At 41.8% G+C, this 16,490-nt stretch overlaps 1 protein-coding gene across 1 annotated transcript in view; it reads left to right on the forward strand.

The window, feature by feature from the left end:
* KIF2A (kinesin family member 2A) overlaps positions 1–16,490 on the forward strand; it is a 2,798,933-nt gene that overhangs the window by 1,898,831 nt on the left and 883,612 nt on the right. The window contains exon 15 of the mRNA XM_044063819.1: positions 5,401–5,605. Within this exon, the coding sequence (XP_043919754.1) occupies positions 5,401–5,605 (205 nt within the window). The remainder of the gene's footprint in view (positions 1–5,400; positions 5,606–16,490) is intronic.

The following is a 16,490-nucleotide window of genomic DNA, read 5'->3' on the forward strand; positions in this document are numbered from 1 at the left end:
GTTCTCAGTGAGGTGCTTTCACAGCCCCTGACACCCGCTACCTCAGAGCCACAGGTCGCTACTGACTCCCACGTGGAGGTGCCTAGGCCTCTGGATACTCAAGGTGTTGAGCCTACGGAGACTAACCCTTCAGATGGGTCCAGAACCGCTGAGCAGGCATCGACATCTAAGGATGTTTTCAGACCTTCACAACTTACCATTGCAACTACAGCCAAGTCTAAAACTACATTAAAGACAAAGAAACAAGTACAGCATTCACCTGGACAGGCCTCCATGCCTAAAAAGCAGATGCTCAAAATGGCCGAAGACATAATTACTCTGATCAGGGGTTCCCATCCCCCTTCTGATAAAAGTCCTAGGCAGGATACAGACTGATTCCTCTGACCAGGTTTCTATATATTCTGATTCCTCTTCAGACCAGGGATACTCTTTACCCCCCCTATGAGGACACTGATGCTGAAGAATAAATTCCTTCAGCCTCTCCTCCTGAAGATTATTCTTTTGGGGAAACTTTACATACCATAAGGGAGCATTTCCATTGGGAGGGCCAGGATTACTCAGAATCCAAGAAAAGGCTCAGAGATTTTCTTTTATTTCCTCAGCACAGGCCCCTTGCTATTCCACCAGTGTTGGATATTGTAGATTATGTGTTTTCTGAATCCAGTTTAAATCCTGATTCTTTACCCCCTGCTCCAGTCAAGCCAGACAGGTACTATAGAGTCCCTGACTCTCACAAATTTCTTTATAAAAACCCTGTTGCTGATCCAGAAACTATTTCCCAGGGTCCCAAAGGGGTAAAGGCTTCCACGGCTAAAAATCCAGTTCCCTCTGACAGGGATTCTAGAGCATTAGACAGATGGGGGAAGAAAGTTTACACTTCTGCAACTTAAGCAGTGAGGGCTTTAAATTGCCAGTTTCACATGCTTAAATATCAACAATATTTGCTGTCTCACTTAAAACAGAAAATGAGTACAAGTGCAGAACAAACCTGACTATAAGGAAATGCAGGATTTTTTACGTGCAGCTGAACAAGTGGGAAAGCATACTTTGCAATGTGGTTTTGATTCATTAGAGGCTTCTTGTAGAGCAGCAGTTACAGGATCTGTGATTCGAAGGCATGCTTGGTTAAAAGAACAAAGTTTACCAGATCATGTTAAGGCAAAATTACTGGATGCTCCTTTACAGCAAGATATATTATTTGGTGTTAAGGCAGAAGAGGTATTAAAGAAAATGGAGGATAAGGCAAAATCTATGCAAACAGTGAAGGATCTCTTACAGGTACAGCCACCTCGATTTAGCAGGAATTGGCCTACAAAAAATTGGTCCTTTCCAGTGTCAGACAGGCCACAAAGAGGCAGATAGATGCCAAAGAGGCAGATCTCAGCCCCAAGGCTGATACAGACCACGACAGTGGGGGTGCTTCAACCCCAAAAGAAGGTGAAGACAAGTCACAACCTTATAGGAAACAGTCCTAATGACTTCCCCCTTCCAATGCCAAGCTCTTCCCTTTTGGCAGCTCCCTTAGGGGGGAAACTAGCACTTTTTTCACAAAACTGGCAAGCAATCACCCAAGACAAATGGGTTCTGAATATTGTGTCTCAAGGTTACAGGTTCCACTTTCACACTTTACCAAGGCTAAAAGGAATGCCAGACCTGCCACAAAATCAATGGGCAGAGGCACAAAAGCAAATTACAGCCCTCATGTTCATGAGAGCTATTCAAAAAGTGCCACAGCAGGAACAAGGGCAAGGATTTTACTCACAACTCTTCCTGGTCCCCATAAAGGACAAAGCCTGGAGACCCATACTAGACCTTTCTACTCTAAATACTTACCTGGATGTTCCGAAATTCAAAATGTTTGCACTACAGCAGCTCCTTCCCATGTTGGGCAAGAAAGCTTGGCTTGTTAGCTTGGACCTCAAAGAGGCATACCTGCATGTCCCTATCAGTCAAAATTGCGGAAGATGCCTCGGATTCATAGCTGGTTCAATGCATTACCAATTCTTTGCACTGCCCTTTGGCTTATCTACTGCGCCCAGGGTCTTCACAAAGTGCCTGGCACCAGTAATTGCATTTTGCAGACAAAAAGGAATTCATATACATCCATACTTGGGCAACTGCCTGATTCAAGCAGAGAGCAAGGACATTCTTCCAAAGCATCTGGCGTTTGGAAAAAGGTTGCTAATTTGCCTAGGGTACACAGTAAACCAAAAGAAGTCAAAACTAATGCCCTCAGAAGAGATAATATTCCTGGGTGCCAGCTTAAATACAATGGCCCAGATGGCTTATCTCATGCCAGACAAACAAGGACAACTGACTCAGTATTTTCAATTGATGGCAACAAAATCCCAACTCCCTGCAAGAAAAATTTTGCAGGCCTTGGGATTCATGGCATCCTGCATACTCCTAATTCCATATGCCAGACTGCATATGAGGAAACTACAATGGTACCTAAAAAGTGTTTGGACTCAACGCTCTCACAGCTTGGAAACAGTAATACCACTAATTTCCTGCCTACAACAGGAGTTTTGATGGTGGGCACAGGCATGTCACCTCAACAAGGGTCAGCCTTTTACTCTTCCCACAGTCAGGCAGACTTTAACAGATGCTTCGGATTATGCCTGGGGAGCACACATGGCAGGAAAATATATTCAGGGCAAATGGACCACAGACCAAATGCATCTTCACATCAATCAAAAAGAGATATTGGCTGTACAAAATGCCCTAACCACTTTCAAGGACCTTCTGCATCCAGGACAATTATTATTAAAGACAGACAACACCACAGTAATATGTGGTACATAAACAAGCAAGGGGGCACTCATTCTTACCCCCTATGCAGACAAGCCATGACCTTGTGGAACACAGCTCTAACTTATCAAGTTCATCTGCAAGCACAATTCCTGCCAGGAAAGAAAAATACTCTGGCAGATGACTTAAGCAGAAACATCATGAATCCTCACAAGTGGAAATTAAATCCACAAGTCTTCAGCATGATAATGCAAAAATGGGAGTGCCCGGGCATAGATCTTTTTGCCTCCCCACTGAATTGCCAACTACAAAAATTCTGCACAAGGACTTATCACACACAAGCATGGAAAGTGGATGCTCTTTTGTTCAGCTGGAAAAGCCTAAATGTTTATGCCTTCCCACTACTGCCTCTCCTTTCAAAGGTACTCCTAAAAGCCAGACAAGAAAAAACACAGATGATTCTGATTGCTCCAGACTGGCCACGCCAGCATTGGTACCCAATCTTAAAGAACTTAGCTCAAGGCCCACCGTGGATTTTGCCTCAAATTCCACACCTACTGACTCAAAACAACCACTTCCTGCACAGTCAGCTCAAAACCTTAAGCCTGGCTGCATGGCAGATTCATTAACCAAACAGACAACACCTCTCTCTAAAGTTGTTATGGATGTCATTTTGGAGGCCAGGAGGCCTAGCACCAGGAAATCTTATTCAGAAAAGTGGAAGAGATTCTGTGCCTGGAACCGGGCTCAAAGCCTTGACCCTCTTGTCCCTAACATTCCTCAGATACTACAATACTTAACTGAGATGCTGGACAAAGGACTATCCTTCTCATCCATTAAGATCCACGCCTCTGCCATCTCGGCTCATTACAACACAGATCCTCCTATTTTCTCTCATCCATTGCTAAAGCAGTACCTCAGAGGGGCTAAAAACATAAGACCGCCCTGGAGAGCACCAACACCTACTTGGGACCTCAATTTTGTCTTGGAAAAGCTCACATTACCTCCTTTTGAGCCAGCCAATTCAGCAGAATTAAAATATGCATCATGGAAAACTGCTCTGCTTCTGGCAATAACCTCAGCACGAAGAGTCTCAGAACTACAGGCACTAATGGCAGTGGAGCCTTTCATAATTTTTCACCAAGACAGGGTTTCTTTAAGAACAAACCCTTCCTTTATGCCTAAGGTGGTATCCAGTGTGGCTCTTAACCAAACTATTCACTTGCCAACTTTTTATCCAAATCCCCAGAATAAAGGGGAGAGACTTCTACACTCCTTGGACATACACAGGCAATTACGCTTCTACTTGGACAAAACAAAAACTTTCAGAAAAACTGAACAATTTTTTGTATCATATGCAGCAGGATCACAGGGAAAGGCTATTTCAAAGCAGACCATTTCAAAGTGGATAGGACACTGTATCCGGTTCTGCTACACACAGCATGGGAAACCTGTACCTAGTAACATTAGACCACATTCCACCAGGGCAACTGCCACTTCTACTGCCTACCTTAGAGGAGTACCTACCAAAGACATTTTGGAAGCTGCAACTTGGAGTTCAGTGCACACCTTTACCAAGCATTACCACTTGCCTCTTTATTCTAGGTCCAGAGCTGGCTTTGCCACTGCAGTGCTGCAGGGCCTCATAGCCACACCAAATCCTCTATAGAACCAGCCACCCTTACTCAGCTTTGGGATTCAACCCAAGTGTAATGACTGCAGCAGTGAAACACGATGAACATAGTACAGTTTTGTACCTACCATAAATGTAGATGTTTGAGTGTCTTCACTGCTGCAGTCCTGGTTACCCACCCACCGTCCCCTCTTTCTTAGCTGGTTCTTATCTATACCTTTCTACACTATACTACCTATGTGGTGTATTTGCTGGTTACTGAAGGTTTTGTTTTTACCTTATTGTATGTTTTGTAAGCAATATGTATTGCCTATCTTTTTGGGGGCACCTGACATCTGTGGTAAGAAAAACTGAAGAAAATCACGTCGGCCGCTTCTTATATACCCCTGACGCACTGACGTCAGGGAGGAGGCGACAGCAGCCGACGCTGGACCAAGACTTTGGAACTCTGACCGACTGCGGGACCGCCTGATGGCAGGATAACCCAAGTTTAATGACTGCAGCAGTGAAGACAGTCGAACATCTACATTTATGGTAGGTACAAAACTGTACTTTTTCTGGAGTGACCTATTAGACCGCATTTGGAACCTACAGTTCTGGTTTTGAGCCTTTCCTTTCTCTGTCAGCTATGTGCATGTCTCTGTTTAACTGTAGCATTGTATGGCAGCAACCTCGATCTGAGATAATGAGGATGGAATAGTGCATTATGGGTAGAGGGAGGAGCTCGAGAGCTGGATACAAAGTCTGGAATATGCAGCCAAGTCAGATCCTAGGATCGGATCGAAACCTGTAAGTTGAGGGAAGAAAGAAAATAGACAACATAGATGAGTAGTTATGGTGAGTACATAACTATTAATTTTTGTCACAGTTTTGTCTGCTTTTTATTCTTGTATTTTAACATCATAATGACATTCAAAAGAACAAGAAAATCATTATAATGAAGCTGAAAAATGTTTTTGATGAAAGCTTATTCTTTAGAGCAAACATTTGCATAAGTTTCTTTATTTTCTTTCTAGAACATCAGGGCAGACATCTGCAAATGCTCACTCATCTCGGAGTCATGCAGTATTTCAAATAATATTGCGGAAAAAAGGGAAATTACACGGCAAGTTTTCCTTGATTGACTTGGCTGGCAATGAACGAGGAGCAGATACCTCTAGTGCTGATAGACAGACTAGACTTGAAGGTGCTGAAATTAACAAAAGTCTCCTAGCACTTAAGGTAAATTTTTGTTAAATTGAACTGACAGCTGTGTTGGGTAAATTACTGGGTCAGATTAGTTGTACATACAAACAACAGTGGCTGCTTTACTTTAAGTACTATAAACTTTGAATATACTTTTCTCACCAGGGGAGAACACTTCTTGAAATCCTCCATAATCCCTTGATATGCAGTAAACTCCCAAGCTGTCATTGTAGCCATCCATTCATAACCCTTTTTTCCCATTTTTGCAAATGGGGTTGGGGTGTCACTTCAGTGATAGTCATCTAGAGCCAAGGTTCACACCACCGGGAAGCTCTAGCCATGCCATGGCTATTCTTCCATGCCACACACTCGCACCCACACGAACACATTTGGCCAGTTTAATATGTCCACTAAACATACTGCATACATTCAAAAGGATTGTAGGAAACCAGGGCACCTGGAAGAAACCCAACACAGGGAGGGCATGAAGACTTGCCACAGGAGGCACCCTAGCCAAAAATCAAACTGGAAAACCTTTTGCTTTGAGGCAACAACGCTGTTCACTATGCCACCCCAATCTCTTGATTACACTGGGAGAGCTGACATTGCTGTTGATCAGTGTCCAGCCATCTTGAAATGAAAGCTTTTATCTTGGAGTAAAAACTTGTATTAAAGTTTCTCAAAATATGCATTTTAGGCATTTTTAGGATGGCTACACACTGATCAACAGCTTAATTTCAGTTCCCCCCCCATTGTGAAAAAGAACTGAGAAATAAGGGCTAGTAATTCTGCCATATTAGTAAAATGAAGTTACTGGTTAGTAAGTACACTGCCAGGATGCCAGCAAAGAATAAACTTACAAAGCCTGAAAGAAAATCAACTAGAAAAAAACACGAATGGGAAGAACCTTGCAGCTGTTCAACAAAAAGCAGCTCAAGCTCCAACCTTGGTACAAGAGATGGCTTTCAGTAATTAAGAGAAAAAATAAAACGTGTTCAGTATTGATTGAAGTAAATGAAATGCTGAAGGAGTATATCAACTGAAATAACAAAACACTTTAAACCGCTGTTCAGCAGAACAGATGAATGCAAAAAATCAGAGGTTGAAATGAAGAAGACAGACACTCTTGAAGAAGAGCTGTCCCAAAAAAATGGAAAAGTTGAGCACACAGAGAAAACCTGAGATTTTCTGCTGTAAGAGAAACTGGAAGGAACAAACTGCATTAATTTTATGAGAGCACATATAAGCAGCTAGACTTTTAATCCACAGCAGGATTTGTTAATTGAAAAGGCACACTGTGTGTATGCTCCAAACATGGTTATGAGAAAACAGCCAAAATTTATATTAGTAAAGTTGCAATCTTATCAGCAGAAAGAGTTTATCCTGAGGGGAAAAAATGTGTCTGAAGGGCCAAGTATTAAAAATTGGAGAAATTGTGTATTTGTAGAAAACAGTTATTCACTGTACTCTAGGCAGAAGAGAAACAAATTTGTTCCAGCAATCAGGGAATGTCGAGAGGCATGTGTGAGAGTCAAGCTGCTGTATCTAGCTGTATTCTGAATATTTTTTCATGGAGGAGCAAAGCCATTTTTAATGCAGAATAGACTAAGGAGGAAATGCAAAACATTTCCAACAAAAAAGTAAGCCATCAAACAGAAGGGGTCTCTGTTTCTCATTCATCTTATAATAAAGTTGGTAGAATTTTCCAGTGAAACCTTTTCCCAGATTCTAAAGGAAAATGCTTGAGAGGCAGAAAAAAAGCACAGGTGTTGACTAGAAGAATTGAGTACTTTGGACTTGAACCAGAGTCTGGGGTTTGGGAAATTAGTTGAACAGGAAGAAGACCAATGACACTGAAATTTGGAAATAAATGTGAGATTATAAAGCATCAGTCTCACATTTGTGAACTATGGCTTTACAAGAAAAAGCGATTGAGAAGGATTGGATTTTTGTTGACTTTGTTAAACTTGTGGGGGTACTGAAAGGCATATACACCATTTCATGTCATTAATGTTTGGAAAGATACTAAAAGGGGGGAAAAAAGTAATAGCAAGTAAAAGATTATTAACAGTATTTGCATAAAATATTACATGATATAAACTGAAAATGCTTCACTGTATAATGTCACTGACATATGTGATAAGCAAGTACTTTTTTTCTCTCTTAGTTTTAAGAAATGTAGACATTAGAATATAAAAACAATAGAAAGGCTGGACAAAAAGAAGTTTAAGGTAATTTGCTGTAATATTGGGCGTTTGGGGTGGGGATAGGGGTGTAAAACTGCAGTGATTAAAATATATGCAGAGTTGAGATGTTTTCTCTTACATTTGCATAGGTGAATGCCTAGATTAATGACCTTGGCTTTATCCAGTAATTTTGGTATAAGCATGTAGGCTTTAAAAATAGGAGAACACTGTGAATCTAATGAAACGTTTTCCTTTAGAAAGTAAATGCTCAGTGTGAGTTGAGAAGTCTGCAGCTGTACATTCTGTTTTTATGTTTCTGTGGAGACAACTTGACTACAGGTGCCAGCAATAAATCTGAGAGTTATGGGCATTGTTTGCTGAGGGAATCCTAAAATTAAAAGGTACAATGGCAAGAGGCATAGCAAAAAATAAAGTTTGAAATTATTGGTAGTGTGTTACAGATGTCAGCTTTCCTGGTACCTAAATATTCAATTTATATGCCAGAATAGTATATAATTTAGTTTTATTTAAAGATAGCCAGTGCTTGTTTTCTTGAGGCTAGAAGTTAATGTTTTCTGAAAACATACAAGCTTTTTTTCCACAAGTGGGATAATATAAGAACAGATAACATTTAGTGTAAGTAGGAGCACAGACTGTAACATGTGCCTTGGCATGGATAACCTTAATTTTAGGTTAGGTATTGCCTGTGGGTGCAGCTGCTGAGTTGGAAAAATGTTCTTATCAGAAGGGTCAAACTATATGATTTGAAATGTGTAGGTAGTTTTGAGTGTTTTAAGTTAATAGATTATGGGGGTGTTCTTTGGGGGCTGTCTGTTTTTTTCTTTGAGGGTTTTTGTTTAAACAAAAAGCTTTATAAGATGTGGTATAAGTTCAAATGTATATGACAAGAAACATGTATAAAAGATTAAGCTGCCAAAACATTAGTGGGTGCATATAACATAACAGCTAGAAACAGACTTTTAAAAAGCTGTCACGTATAATACGTGAGGAATGATAACTTATCATAATGGCTATGCTGTCCACATTATTTTGGAACATGAATAGCCTTACAGGTAAAGACAAAAAGATAAGAGTATTTAATTGTATTAAGAAATGCAGAGTATAAATAGCAGTGCTACAGGAGATGTATTAGGAAAGAAATGAGCATGTGAATTTAATAAAGAAAGGATTTCGGAATGAATACTTGGCAGAATATCAGGTACAAAGGAAACATGGATTACTTAGACTAATTGCTAGAACTGCAATAGTTATAGAAGAGGGAAAAAAAGATAAAAATTGTAGACCTGTGGTAGTAAGGGCTATTGGCCTGAGAGGGGCATTACATTGGCATCTATTTATATTCCACCTAAAACTGCTGATGTTCTTCATTCCACATTGCTGCAGTCCTAACTATTGGGTAGTCCGCTGTCCAGTCGGCCCGAATACCAAAGTATATGGCTGACGTCGGTCAGGGCGCATTAGACTGACGTCAGTACGTCAGGGTACTAATGCGCATGACCGACGTCGTATCCTCAGTCTTTTTTGCCGCATGGTCCGATGCAGAAGCAATTTTGCGAGTGCAGGTTGGCGTTCTGAAAGTTTCTGAAGTCAGAGTTTCAGACCGAATCAAAGTTGGCTAAGTACCCCGTTGGGGAATATTTTGTTTTTTCTTGCCTCAGTATTTAACCGGATGTCAGAAAAAGTGAATAACTGTATTTCTTGTGGGAAACAGATACCTCATAGGGATTACCTTACTTTGTGTATACCTTGTTTAGGGCCTGAGCACGACGTTGTTGGATGCCGCTCTTGTGCTAGATTTAACAAACGCACTATTAAGAGAAGGTTAGACTGTGCCAGGTTAGTGTTTGGGAAGCGTTGTAATTATAAAATGCCGTCGGATGCTCCGGCCGCTTCGCTAAAAAGCGCAAAGATAAAGCAGCAAAGCCTAGGGTGGAGGAACCGACAGTCCCAGACGTCGGTTCTTTGGAAGGCTCAGTGGAGCCGGAGGTTTTGCCAGGTGTCTCTTTGGAGTCTCAGGAAGAGACTTTACTGTTACAGGATGTATCCTCTCAGGAAGTAGGCCAGGCTGAGGGGCTTCTCAGGTGGCTGTTCTTCCCTCTCTTCCTAAGGTGGTTAGAGCCTCTCCTTCAGTTTCCAAGGCTTCTTTGAGGGGCAGGCCAAGTTTAGCTTCTGTGGGGGTTTCTCCTAGCACTTCAGGATCTTTGCCTAAGAAACATATGCTTAAAATGGCAGAGGATTTGATTACTATGATTAGGGGTTCTATGCCCCCTCCTGATAAGAGGCCTAGGGTGGAACCTGAGTTTGAGAGTTTTGAGCAATGCTCGGAGGCTTCGGAGTCTTCGGCTGAAGACTTGCAGGAGTACCCTCCTTATTCTGATTCTGATATGGATGATTCTACTCCTGCTTCTCCTCCTGAGGATTTTTCATTTTCAGAGACTCTGCATTCCATGAGGGAGCATTTTAAATGGGAAGGTCAAGATTTCTCTGATTCCAGGAAAAGGCTTAGGGAATTCTTGTTTTTACCCCAGCATAGGCCTTTAGCTATACCTCCTGTTTTGAATGTGGTGGAAGATGTGTTTGCAGAGGCTTCCCTGAATCCTGATTCTTTGCCTCCTGCCCCAGTTAAACCGGATAGGTATTATAGGGTGCCTGAAGCTCATAAGTATCTTTTTAAGAGTCCTAGGGCAGACCCAGAAACTGTCTCTCAGGGGCCTAAAGGTGTGAAGGCCTCAGTTGTTAAAAATCCTGTCCCTCCTGATAAAGAGGCAAGGGCTTTGGATAGATGGGGAAAGAAAGTGTATACTTCTTCCACTTTAGCCATGAGGCGTTGAATTGTCAGTTTCACATGTTAAAATATCAGAATTATCTTCTTTCACAGTTGAAATCTAAGGTGGATGCTCTGGCTGAAGGTATTGAGTGTAAAGAGTTGCAGGATTTAGTTCATGTGTCTGAACAGGTAGGTAAACATTCTTTGCAGTGTGGTTTTGATGCTGTGCAGGCCTCCTCCAGGGTGGCTGCCACTGGTTCTGTTCTTCGTAGGCACGCCTGGCTGAGAGATCAGAATTTAGCTGAGCATGTTAAGACAAGGATTTTGGATGCTCCTTTACAGTCTGATGTGTTGTTTGGTTCGCCTGTGGAAGCAGTTTTGAAGAAAATGGAGGACAAGGCTAAGTCTATGCAAACTGTTAAAGATTTTTACAGGTGCAGCCTCCAAGTTTAGTAGAAATTGGCCTACTAAGGGATGGACTTATCCTGCTTATGATTCCCAGTCTAGGGGTAGGTCTAGACGTGGTAGGGGCAGAGCTCAGGGTTCTTTTAGGCCTAGGACAGGGAGTTCCCCTGCTCAGACTTCTGGTGAGGGCAGGGGTCAGTCCTTTCGTAAGCAGACCCAATGACCTACCGTTTCAGCTGCCAGTACATTCTCGCCTGGCAGCACCTTTGGGAGGAAGGCTGTCTCTTTTCAAAGAAAATTGGGATTTAATTACCCAAGACAGATGGGTTCTGGATATTATTCACCACGGTTACAGGTTTTATTTCCATACCTTGCCTCCTTTCAAAGGCATGCCAGACATTCCTCCTCTTCAAAGGACAGAGGCTCACAAGCAAATTTCTCTGTTGCTCCAAATAGGGGCCATTCAGTCAGTTCCTGTGCCGAAAAGGGGCCTAGGATTTTATTCTCGCCTGTTCCTAGTACCAAAGAAGGGGAACACGTGGAGACCAATTCTGGATTTATCTATCCTCAACACTTATCTGGACATTCCCAAGTTCAAAATGTTGACGTTACAACAGCTTTTACCTCTGCTGGGCAAAGATCACTGGATGGTAACTTTAGATCTCAAGGAAGCTTACCTTCATGTGCCAATAAGACTAAGTTGCAGGAAGTATCTGCGTTTTCGAGCTGGAAATTCTCATTATCAGTTCTCTGCATTGCCCTTTGGCTTATCTACTGCGCCCAGAGTATTCACAAAGGTTCTGGCTCCAGTGATAGCTTACTTCAGGCTAAAAGGAATCCAAATCTATCCTTACTTGGACGACTGCCTGATTCTGGCTCAAGAAAAGGAAGATCTTCTACAGCATCTGGAATTTGTCATAGCAGTGCTAAGATGCCTAGGGTATTCTGTGAACGAAATAAAGTCCAGTCTAGTACCCTCTCAAGACATGTGCTTTCTGGGTGTGAGACTGAATACAGCAGCCCAGATGGCCTTTTTAACCCCGGACAAACAAAAGAATCTTTCCAGTTACTTCCATCATCTTTCTCTTCAGTCCGGGCTGACTGCAAGGACAGTCCTTCAAGCCTTAGGGTTCATGGCATCTTGTATTCTGGTGCTTCCCAATGCCAAACTGCATATGAGGAAGCTACAATGGTATCTCAAAAATCTGTGGACACAGCACTGCCAGGATTTGGACACTGTCATTCAAATAATACCTTGCATTCAAAAGGAATTTTTGTGGTGGGCTCAGGAATGTCACCTAAACAAGGGACTCTCTGTGACCCGGCCAGAGGCAAGTCAGATTCTAACGACAGATGCCTCAGATGTTGCTTGGGGAGCTCATCTAAATGGAAAGTGGATACAAGACAAGTGGCCTGCCAGACTACAGCATCTACATATCAACATGAAAGAGATGTTAGCAGTTCAGTTTGCATTAATGGCTTTCAAGGAGTTACTTCTTCCAGGGCAGGTGTTGATTCTAACAGACAACACAACTGTCATGTGGTACATCAACAAACAAGGGGGAACACATTCTTACCCATTGTGCAGACAAGCAATGATTTTATGGGAGACTGCGCTCAGTCTGCAACTAACTCTTCAGGCAAGGTTTCTGCCGGAGCACAGAACTCCTTAGCAGATGTATTAAGCAGACAAATCATGGATCCCCACGAGTGGAAACTGGATCTTCATGTATTTCAAAATTGACAGTGTCATGGGGAACTCCAGACATAGATCTGTTCGCTTCTCCACTAAACCACCAGCTGCCAAAGTTTTGCACGAAAGGATTTCATCACACAGCTTGGAAAGTGGATGCTCTTTCTTTCAGTTGGAAAAATCTTCATGTGTATGCCTTTCCACCTCTGCCTCTTCTTCCAAAGGTGCTTCTAAAGGTCAGACAAGACAAGCCAAGGATGATTTTAATAGCTCCAGATTGGCCTCGGCAGCACTGGTACCCATTACTAAGGAGGTCTGGTAAGGAAGCCTCCATGGCCTTTACCCTTGATTCCACACCTGTTGTCTTAGAGGGACGGTCATCTGCTCAATGTCAAGCTTCACTCTCTACATCTAACAGCCTGGCATATTCTGTTTTGAAAGACAGCAGGTCTCAGCTTCCTCAACAAGTTTTAAATGTGATTATGGAAGCCAGAAGACCTAGTACAAGGAAAGTGTACGCAGAAAAATGGAAGAGATTTTTGTTTTGGAGTGCAGCAAACAATTTGGAGATTACTGAGCCTAATTTGAGTGTGGCTCTTCAATATCTTACTGAGTTACTGGACAAAGGTTTGTCTTTCTCTTCCATTAAGATTCATGCTGCAGCTATTTCAGCTCACTATGATTGTGACCCACCATTGTTTTCGCATCCTTTGTTCAAGCAATTTCTTAGAGGGGCAAAGAATATAAGACCCCACGTAGAGCTCCTACTCCTGCTTGGGATCTCAATTTTGTGTTGGAGAAACTTACTCTACAACCTTTTGAGCCTCGGCTACTGCTGAATTGAAATACTTGTCATGGAAGACTGCTTTTTGTTGGCCATTACTTCTGCAAGAAGGGTTTCTGAGTTGCAGGCCCTTATGGCAGTGGAGCCTTTTTGATTTTTCATAAGGATAGGGTATCTTTACGTACTAATCCTTCCTTTATGCCTAAGGTGGTTTCTAGTGTGGCTTTAAACCAAACTATTCATTTGCCTACCTTTTATGCAGATCCCCAAAATAAAGGGGAAAAGATTTTGCACACTTTAGATGTACACAGGCTATTGCGTTATTATTTGAGCAGGACTAAGGATTTTAGGCAGTCTCAGCAGTTGTTTGTTTCTTTTGCTTTGACTTCAAAGGGCAAGCCTGTGTCAAAACAAACTATTTCTAGGTGGATTGGGTGTTGCATTACATTTTGTTATTTCCATCATGGCAAGGAGATTCCAGCTGGGATTAGGCCTCATTCCACTAGGGCTACTGCCACTTCCACAGCATTTCTAAGGGGTGGCAACTAAGGATATTTTGGAGGCAGCTACTTGGAGTTCAGTGCATACTTTCTCTAAGCATTATCACCTTCCTCTCTACTCTAAGTCTAGGGCTGGTTTTGCCACAGCTATTTTGCAAGGCATGTTGTCAGTTCCTGCTTCCTTATGATTTGCCAGCCTCCCTTACCTCTGCTTTGGGATTCTACCCAATAGTTAGGACTGCAGCAATGTGGAATGAAGAACATAGTACAGTTTTGTACCTACCATAAATGTAGATGTTCGAGGATCCACATTGCTGCAGTCCAATTTACCCTCCCTCCTTCCCCTCTGTGTTTAGGGGTGGTTGTGTAGGTGAGGTTATATTCTGCTAATTGTGTATATATTGTATATATATATTTTTTGGTGCAGGTATTTTGGGAGTTTTTGTTTTTGGCCTTATCTTTTCAGGGTCTTCTGACATCTGGGGCAAGAAAAGACTGAGGATATGACGTCGGTCATGCGCATTAGTACCCTGACGTACTGACGTCAGTCTAATGCGCCCTGACCGACGTCAGCCATATACTTTGGTATTCGGGCCGACTGGACAGCGGACTACCCAATAGTTAGGACTGCAGCAATGTGGATCCTCGAACATCTACATTTATGGTAGGTACAAAACTGTACTTTGTGGAGCTTAATAAACTTTTGGGAGAAATCTGCTCTCAGCAGGGAGTATTGCTTGTAAGTAGAAACTGGAACTTAATATGGACAGGGCGTAGTCAGTGCTGATCTGTAAAGTATTTCCATCTAACCAAAGACAGTTGGGGCAACCTGAGATTAACGTGGCTAGGCTTATAAAGGCTCTAGGGCTACTAGCCTAGTAACCTCCTATGCAACGGTGCGGATGCATGTGGGGGATACAGAAGGGAAAATATAGGAGATTAGATTTCTGAAGAAAGTTATGAAAATATTTGGTATGAAAGACACTTGTAGGAAGTCTGTAAGAATTTACACATTGTGCAGTAACTGGGCAAGACTATACAACATCTGTATTTCATAAAAACATGAGCATTTAATTGAAAGCTTCAACACATATCCATTAACTATTTTAGAGTGTGCACCAGCAACAACTAAGATAAAAATGCAGGGTAATGAAGAGAGGAGTTTAAGGAATGAGTAGTGGAAATTATTCAAGAGTTATTAAGGAAGATAAGAAAATTAATTTATAGATAGTGAACAAGATAAAATTAAAGTGGAGTTTAAAAATATGGGAGAAATTAAAAATATATATGGTTAAGAAGTAACAGGAATTATTTAGATGGAACAAAGGTTAAAGAATTGCAGAAGAATGATGATCTCACAGAACAAAAAGAGCTGCAATGACAGAAAGCTAGAGAGAAAATAATGGAGTATCAGAGCAATATGCATGAGTTTAAAAAAGATTCCTGTTAAGCAACTGTTTTTTGATGACCCTAGATCACAAAAACTTTTAGCACAGTGACTTAGATAACAAAGTAGAAAAGGTTGATGATCTTCGTGTTTCACTGTTGCAGTCCTTAATAACCAGAGATCCTGTAGAGGTATAAGAGATGTTTTGGAAATTTTATGAAAACTTGTATAAAACAGAAAAATATGGAAATCAAGACTTAAGTATGCCAAGGTTAGAGGTAGATGAGACTCAGTAATTAACAGTTAAGATAGAAGAAGATGACATAAAAATTATGACATGTACTCAATCTGCAGGAAAGTCTCCAGAAATAAAAGATGTCCTTCTATTCCTCTGTTGCAGTATTTTTTACATGAGGGAGTTGCCTGCTGCAATGACCTGACATCAGCCAGTATACAAAAGACTTTTACTAATGAGGAGTGCTGCTACAAAAGTGACATACACATGCACCATCCTCAAAACTTTGCTGCCAGTCTGGACGCTTCACCCATACATATGGTCTTTTCATCAAATTGGTTATTGTCTCAACATTTCAGATAAGTGCCCCGGTGGGGAATCCTTTCTTTACCTTTACTTTGTGGTTAGGTTTAATATCATCTAAGAAAGGCAAATATCAATGTGGACTTCAGATTCCACATAAAGACAATCACCAGCAGTTCTTTTTGCTTTGGGCCTTCCCACGATCATAAATCTTGTTTCTATGTGCCAGGCCTTTGTACCTAAAAATTTGAGGAGTAGGTTTGCTCCCTTTCCATATATTTATAGAATAAATACATGAAACTCCTTGTGAAAAGCACTACAGAGGATTCCTCAGGGCCTGAGGCCAAGTCACTTGTGAAGAGGAAAGCCAAGAAGCATAGGCCTGAAACTTCAGCTGCACCTTCTTGGGCAAACATCTCTCCCGAAGCAGTTGCTAGCCTGGAGAAATATTCAGCTGCTACATCCAGTTCACCGGCCAAGCCCGTAATGGAAGCAGCCTTGGGTCAGAATGATAGCCAGTCCTTGGAGGTACAGCAGGCATCCAATGAGGATGTCCAGGGGTAGCCTAGACTTGTGATTACCGAGGGCCCTAGAAAAATTTCCTAAATGTTAGGGAGGACGTGGATTCTGATATCATTGA

Source organism: Protopterus annectens, chromosome 2.part2, assembly GCF_019279795.1.
Source record: "Protopterus annectens isolate FY-2018-M chromosome 2.part2, PAN1.0, whole genome shotgun sequence".
NCBI classification, from domain to species: Eukaryota; Metazoa; Chordata; order Ceratodontiformes; family Protopteridae; genus Protopterus; species Protopterus annectens.